The 7845-nt window shown below is 47.4% G+C and overlaps 1 protein-coding gene across 1 annotated transcript; it reads left to right on the top strand.

Annotated features, from left to right (window-relative positions):
* The first annotated feature begins 6583 nt into the window (after nucleotides 1-6583).
* On the top strand, nucleotides 6584-6910 carry LOC117036605 (type III endosome membrane protein TEMP-like). Its single transcript, XM_033131608.1, has one exon. It carries the CDS (start codon nucleotides 6584-6586, stop codon nucleotides 6908-6910), a length of 327 nt encoding a protein of 108 aa, XP_032987499.1.
* Nucleotides 6911-7845: the final 935 nt, after the last annotated feature.

Here is a 7845-nt window from a genome sequence, read left to right as displayed (position 1 = left end):
TTTTCTTTGTGAGTTTAGGGAAGTTTTCTGTCATTATTTCTTCAAGTAGGTTTTCAATTCCTTGCTCTCTCACTCTTCTCCTAATGGTACCCCTATGATATGAATGCTGGTACATTGATTTTGAACCAGAGGCTCCTTAAACTATTTTTTTTTTATTCTTTTTTTGTCTTCGCTGTTCTGTTTGGGTATTTTCTGCTACCTTATCTTCTAAATTGCTGATTAGATCCTCTGCTTCATCTAATCTACTGTTGATTATCTCTAATGTAGTCTTCATTTTAGTTATTGTAGTCTATATTTCTGACTGGTTCTTTGTCACGTTTTCTCTCTCCATTTTTATGATTCCTATTTCTTTATTGAAGTTCTCCCTGAGATCATTGAACATCCTAATAACCAATGTTTTGAACTCTGCATCCGGTAGATTGTTTGTCTTCATTTTGTTTAGTTCTTCTTTCTGGATCTTTGTTCTGTTCTTTTATTTCAGATGTGTTTTTTTGTCTCCCCATTTTGGCTGTCTCTGTGTTTGTTTCTATGTAGTAAGTAGGGCTGCTCTGTCTCCCAGTCTTAATAGAATGGCCTTATGTTGTAGGTGTCCTGTGGAACCCAATGGCACAGTCTCCCTTGTTACCTGAGCCGGGTGCTCCAGGTATTTCCCTTGTGTGGGTTGTGTGTGCCCTCCTGTTGTAGTTGAGCCTTGGTTGCTGTTTTCACATCACTAAGAGGGATAAACCCTCAGCCTGACTGGTTGTGAGCATTGGCTGTGACTAGAGTGGAGGAGCTGCTGTGTAGGTGCTGACCCTACAGAGCAGAACTCAGTTCAGCAGGGCTCTGGTGACTGCCTAGTCTGCCCTTTGGATGTGTCATCTCGGAGGTGGTCACACGGTGCTCCAGCTCAGTCTGAAGTTGGCCACAAGGGTTACCAGACCCAGGGCCTGCTGGTGGGGCCCCGGCACAGATAAAGTTCATCCACAGCTTGTGCTCTGCCCTGGGCCACCTGGCATGAGCCACAAAGCAATCCACAGATGGCTGCTGCCAGCACTAGGCTTGGAAGTGCCTCAAGAGGCCAAGCCACAAACTGAGGCCTCTAGTGCCAGGCTTGGCAAGTGGTACAGGAGATGCTGAGGGCAGATGCTGCTTGTTTGGGTTTTGTGAACCTTTGAGAGATTTTAGGAAAGTCTGCAACATGAGCCAAGGCAGGCCTTTTATATGGAAAAGACTGGAGGTGGCTTGGCTGGGCCTGAAAGTTGGGGGAGGTGGGGTCTCAGCGAATCAATAGGGTCGATAAGTGATGTTTGCCAAGTTAATGGAGACTCAGATATGGCAGCTGTTTGCATCTGCACAACTGAAATGGGAAGGGCCCAACAAAGAAACAATGGATTCTGCCAGCTGCTCCGTCCGGGAGAGAGCTGCCCCTCCAGACCTTGCCCTATAGCCAAACAATTCAGTTCCTCATTATATGTCCCTGGCACCTTTGAGCTGCTGCCCCAGTGCTGGAGCTCACAGCAAGTGAGTCCATCAGTGAATAATTCTGTATGTGGGCCCCTTAAGAGCGGCACCTGGGACTCCAGCCACCCTCGTCTCACTCAGCCACAATCTCTGCTGGCTTTCACAGCCAGAATTTATGGAGACGTCTCTCCCTGGCACTGGTACCCTGGACTTGGGAGCCTGGTGTGGGGTTGGGACCCCTCATTTTTCTGGGGGACCTCCACAGCTGAGATATCCCTCCCAATTTTTAATAGTCACATGGGTGTGGGACCAGCCCATTCCACATCTCTGCCTCCTGCCAGTCTCCAGGTGGCTTCTTCTTTATGTCTCTAATTGTAGGGCCTTGGTTCAGCTGGACTTCAGGTGATTCTCAATGATGGTTGTTCTGTAGTTTAGTTGTAATTTTGATGTGGTGATGAGAGAAGGCAAGCACAGCATTTACCTACTGCACCATCTTGACCAGATCCATGCAGATAACAAGTTAGCTTTCAGATAACAAGTAAGCAGTGATTGTCTTATGTTCCAATGAAACTTAAGAAACAAAACAGCTGTAATTTTTCAGTAGGATATGTCACATGGAAGATGACCTGCTGCTACCCGGCAAGGGCCCGTCTCTTATCCTTCTTAATTAAGGGCTTGAAATGAAACTGAGAGAGACAGGGAAAAGTCACTGGGTCGTCCTCTACTTTTCTCCAAGTCCATGAGATCTTGATGGTGTTATTCTTCCAGCTCTGTCTCCCCAATATTATCCCCACTAGTAATGAAATAGTATATGGTCTGTAACTTACCTATCCCCCATTCTTGTACAACTTATTCTGAACACAGTATGACCTGACATAAGAAAGCCTGAATATCACAAACACTGCTGCTTTCAAGTATCACTTAACTATCAATGCAGTAATTGGCAACAATTCCCTCTCCCAACGCTTGGGTATACCATTGCTTGGGGATAGCGATGGAGGAAAGTGGAGGGTAAAACAAGAGGACTTTTTTTTCTTTAACTCCCTAGATAGATAAGCCATTTTATGTACCACTGCATTCTATGATAGATGGTGCAGAAATATTCAAGACCCAGGCTTGGTGGAGGATGGCCTTCTCAAGTTGTAGCCAGTTTATCTCATCAGAGGATGTGTGGGCTGGGACACCAAGATTTAGCTGCTCATGGATGACTTCTACCTCAGGCTGCACTCCCCTAGGAATAGATCTGAGACAAGCATTTGGGTGTAAGTTGTTTATTTGGGAGATCTCAGAAACACTGGCAGGAAGTGGTGAAATGAGACAGGGAGGGAAAGCAGGCAAGAGGAGTGGGTTATCAAGCCACCTACTCTCTGGATGACTGGAGCTTCCTCTCACTGGAGAAACTCCAGAAAGTGGTGTGGAACCCAACTATAGGAAGCAAGAAAGCTGCGTTATGTATTTACCAGCTCCCAGCAGACTTTGGCTGGGAGCTGCTCCTGGTGAGTTCCCCAGCCCTTCTGGTTACAGTGTATGAGGCTGTTGGAGCTGTGTAACAAAGTACCACAAATTGACTGGCCTAAAATAACAGAAATTTGTTGTCTCAGAGCTCTGGAGGCCAGACGTCCAAAATTGAGGTGTACTCAGGGCCATGCTCCCTTTGAAGGTGCTAGGGAAGGGACTGCTCCATGCCTCTCTGTTAGCTTTTGGTCCCTCAGGTGTTCCTTAGCTGTAGATGAATCACTCCAATCCCTTGTCTCCACATGGCATTCTCTCGGTGTGTCTTCATATCATTTTAACTCTATGTGTGTCTGTCCAAATTTCCCCCTTTTATAAAGACAGCTGTCATATAGGATTAGGGTCCACCCTAATAACCTCATTTTATTACCTTTCTAAAAAACCTATTTCTAATAGATAAAGTCATATTCTGAGGTACTGAAGATTAGAACTCAACATATCTTTTTTGGAGGGGCACAATTAAACCCATAACCTCCAGTATATTCAGAGCTGGTGTCAGTTGCTAGGATTAAGAAGGTGTATCCAATAGGGATCCTTGGGGTTGGCTTCTGGACTTGAGACTCTGTTGCATTACTGTTGGAAGAGCTAAGAGTTCAAGTGTAGCCAGATGGAATGTAGAAGGAGACAGAAGACCCCAGCTGCCTGAATCCTCACTGTCTAGGGGCTCAAGCTACAAATCTCAGAGTTATCCTTGATTTCTCTTTTCCTCTGCTCATCACTTCCAATCCACAGCAGATATATCAGTTCTACCATGAATTTTTAATCTAGAATCCATCCATTGCTCTGACGTCACCCTGCTCCAGGTCTTCTTCACCTCTCACTTGATTTACTGTTGCATCCCCAACCTGGTTTCACAGCATCCAATTGGACCTTCCTGGAAATCCAGAATCTTCTTGGTAGGTGTTATGGACTGAAATGTGTCCTTCCAAAAGTCATATGTTGGAGCCCTAACCCCCAGTACCTCAGAATGTGACTGTATTTGGAGATAGAGCCTTTAAAGGTGGTGATTAAATTAAAATGAGGCCATTAGAATGGGATTTAATTTAATCTAACTGATGTCCTTATAAGAAAAGGAAAGTCAAACACACAGAGATACAGAGGAAAGGCTATGTGAAGACAAAGTAAGATGGCAGACATTTGCAAGCCAAGAAGAGAGGCCTCAGGAGAAACATCTGCTGACATCTCGATCTTGTACTTCCAGCCTCCAGAATTGTGAGAGAATAAGTTTCTGTTGTTTAAGCTGCCCCATTTGTGGTATTTTGTTATGGCAGACTTAGCAGACTAATATAGAGTCAATATGTTGGGAAAATTTTTCCAGGTTGAAAAGGCCAAAGAAAGAGGCTGACAACTCCAGCATTACATTATGCCTTGATTAAGGGCACCCAAGAGGTGCGTCTTGGGTGGCAGCAAGATGACGTGGGTATCCTCCATGCCACTTGCCAGGCATAAGGGGTTAATAGGACAGGGCAGAGTGGATAGGGGGCTGACCCGCCCCTGACATGAGAAAAATGCCTCTCATACCTGCCCAGGTCAGGGCGAGGGCCTATTCCAGGATCCAGCACACCTGGGGTGCAGGGGAGGGGTGGGGCAGTCTCTGAGGGGGTCACAGGAAGCAGTCTTTGTTCTAGCTGGATCTAGCACAAGGGTCTGGCAGCAGTCTGGCAGGGCCAGGCAGCGGTCACACCATGAAACAGTCTCCCCTCCACACAATGTCAATTTCTAAAAGTTCATGTCACTCCTGCTTAAAATCCTTCAATGGCTTCTTATTGCACTGACAAATAAAATCCAGAATCCTTAATATGGCCCACACCACGTGGCCACTGCCTATCTTTCCAACTGCGTATGGTACTAAATTCTTCCAATCCACATGCCTCAGTCACACCAGCCTCCTGGCTGTTCTGCAGTCACACCATACGCTTTTCTCCTTTACACCCTTTGGGTTTGCTCTTAGAGCCCCAAAATCACCACCTCAGAGAGCACCTCCTGACTATATGGAGTCCATTCCCTTCCCCATAAATCTGGGCTGGCCTTATGACAAGTTTGAATCGTGAAATGTGGCAAAAGTGAAGTTCTGGGACTTTGGAGTCTACTTTGTGTATCTTGTAATACTAACTCTTAGAACTCGGCCACCGCGCTGTGAGGAAGCCCAAGCAGCCATGTGGAAAGAAAGTGAAAACCACAGGTGACAGTGCAGGATGAGTTTTCAGCACACAGCCAGCTATGGAATGAGCTGTCTTGAAAGTTGATCCTCCAGCCCCAGTTGAACCCCTCAACTGAATCTCCAGAGACATCTGTTTTGACCATAAGTTTTGCAGTGATGGGTTACACAGCAGTAGATGATGAGGACACCATCCCGTATAATGTACCACACTGAACAATTAACATTTCCTGCATCACTGTTTTGTCCCCTTCATTGCATTTGTTGCAATCTGAAACCACCACATTTATTTAGCTTCTTTATCTTTCACCACCACTAGAATACAATCTCCACGAAGGTGGCAATCTTCTTTCTTACTCATCACTAAATCCACAAGAGCGCATGCTCAATGAATGTTTGTTGAATGAGTAAATGAATGAGGGAGAAAGTGAATGAATGAATTCCCTTCAAGCTCTTAATTCAGCAGGATAAGAGAAGGAGACTCTTTTGCCTGGTTAAATAGACACACTTGAGAGATTTTTGAAACACAGATGCTCTGAGCCTCTCTGATTTGCACTGAATTCTCCATTGTTTTGCAGTGAACACTCTTCTCTCCATACTAGTTACTTTCCTGGCTTGGGATTTGTGGTCCATCCAGCCAGGGAGGAGGCGGGGCATGCAGGAGTAGACTCCTGAACTGAGGTGACTCCGGAACTGAGTCTTCAAGGACTAGGAGGCACTAGGCCTGGGGACAAGGAGTAAGGAAACAGGGAGATTCAGAATCTAACTTTGTGGGGTCACAGGATCCTTGAGATCCAGATGAAGGCTTAAACCCTCTACCCAGGTCACACCAATACACGATACCCTCCCGCCCCAGGGGCACATATACACTCCCTAATACACTCCCTAAAAGGCCTCTGAACTCACACTCCCCATTGACCTCAACGTCCCTACGTCCCTCCTACACACACACACACACACACACACACACACACACACACACAGAGGCTTACACGTTTGCAAGCAATTTTAGTGTTCTTGGTCCCTCCAGCTTTGCTCAACACCCGTCCTTCCGGTTTCAGCCCACCGTCTTCACAGGCCTGCAAAGCTCCCTTTTCAACTCTGGACTTGGACCTGTCACCAGAAATGCACCGCTTATCAGGGTTGCCAGCCTGAGCAGCTGCCTGCTGAGGTGTCCGCCCCTTCCAGGGCACGCTAGAGCCATCTCTGGATCCCAGCTGTACCCGCTCCCCGCCCGGTACTGGGGGAACGGGTGAGGCCTGCAACGTTTTCGCAAAAGCTTGGGAAGATGTAGAAAGAGTCCTCCCTTTTGGGGGCGTTGCCTACTGTCCAGCTCTCCGCCTTCACCTGCAGCTGCAGCCCTCCTTGCTTCGTTCCCAGGACTGTGTCCCAGGGCTGCTTGACACCTGTAGATCTCCTTGGATCCAGATCTGGCCAAACCTGAGGCTCATCGGTGTCTTCGGGCCCTCCATGACTGAGATAAACCAAACTGTTGTGGGGCCCTCGGAGCTCCCCAGGGCATTAGCCTTGTCCCCTGAACCGGGCCCCGGGGCCCAGGCATGGCCAGTGTTGGTGGGGGTTTTGCTGGGGGCTGTGGTTCCACTTGCTGTCAAATGCCACCTCTGCCCCAAATACCACACCAGCTACCAGCACTGCCCACTGCCTGAGACAAGAAAGGGTGTCCGCCTGGACGTGGGTGAAGATGAGGATGATGACGGCTTCATCCAGGACAATTACATTCAGCCTGGTGCCAGTGGGCTGGGGACAGAGGGTGGCAGGAACCATGTCTCCCTCTGAGCCCTTATGTGTGGATACATCCCAGCCTCCTCATGCCTGACAGATTAAGGACAGCAGATACTGCATGGGAGCTGCGGGCCTCAGGGACAGAGGTGGCTAGGGTTTAGGGGCTGACCAGGGGTAGAGCAATCCCCCCTTCCCGGACACTAGCCCCCAAAGTGACAACGGCCCTGTCTTGCTCAATGACCCTCAATGGCTCCCTGCTGTTCTCAGGATGAAGTCCACCAAGGGCCCAACTACGGAAATAAGGCCTCTGTCAGCCTCTTGGTTTCGTTTCTTGCCTTTCTCAACTATATTTCCTACTTAACTAATTCTTATTATATGCCAGAAGATAACATTTTAGCAGGTGAAAATCAGCGTGCCAAGTTTCTTATTGAACAATTTCCCTATCAGTAAAGTGGGTAATCTAAATGGTTATATTACCTTTTCCACAGGTATTAATAAACCTATTTTAATTCAAATAAAAATTTTAAAAAAAGGAAAGAAAGGAAGGAGGGAGGGAGAGAGAGAGAGAGAGAGAGAGAGAGAGAGAGAGAGAGAGAGAGAGAGGGAGAGAGAGACAGGGAGGGAGGGACAGAGAGACCCGTAGGTAGATGGCCATAGATAGATTATAGAAATTTTCTTTCCACCCTCCTTCTCCTGGAATAGAATCTCTTCTCCTAATGTCAGCTCTGCCTCCAAAACAGAGATATCAAGAAACTGATTGGAGCTGGTGTTTTTGAGCTGAACTGTGTGTCTGCACAGCCAGGCTTGGCCTGTCAAGCTAGAAAACATGGGATGGGAGAGGGACAGGATCCCAGCATTCTCACAGAGCCTGATTTTACTGCTGTGCCTACCAGCCAGCCAGCAGTCACCAATAGAGAGGGCCATTTCTTTTCAAGGATCGATCCAAAGGCATGTGTGGGACAGAGTCTGAAACAAGTCACCACGGGACC

The sequence above is a fragment of the Rhinolophus ferrumequinum genome, chromosome 17, assembly GCF_004115265.2.
Source record: "Rhinolophus ferrumequinum isolate MPI-CBG mRhiFer1 chromosome 17, mRhiFer1_v1.p, whole genome shotgun sequence".
Classification (NCBI taxonomy): Eukaryota; Metazoa; Chordata; class Mammalia; order Chiroptera; family Rhinolophidae; genus Rhinolophus; species Rhinolophus ferrumequinum.
Note: the sequence above shows the minus strand (reverse complement) of the source record. Positions and strands in the feature narration are given on the sequence as shown.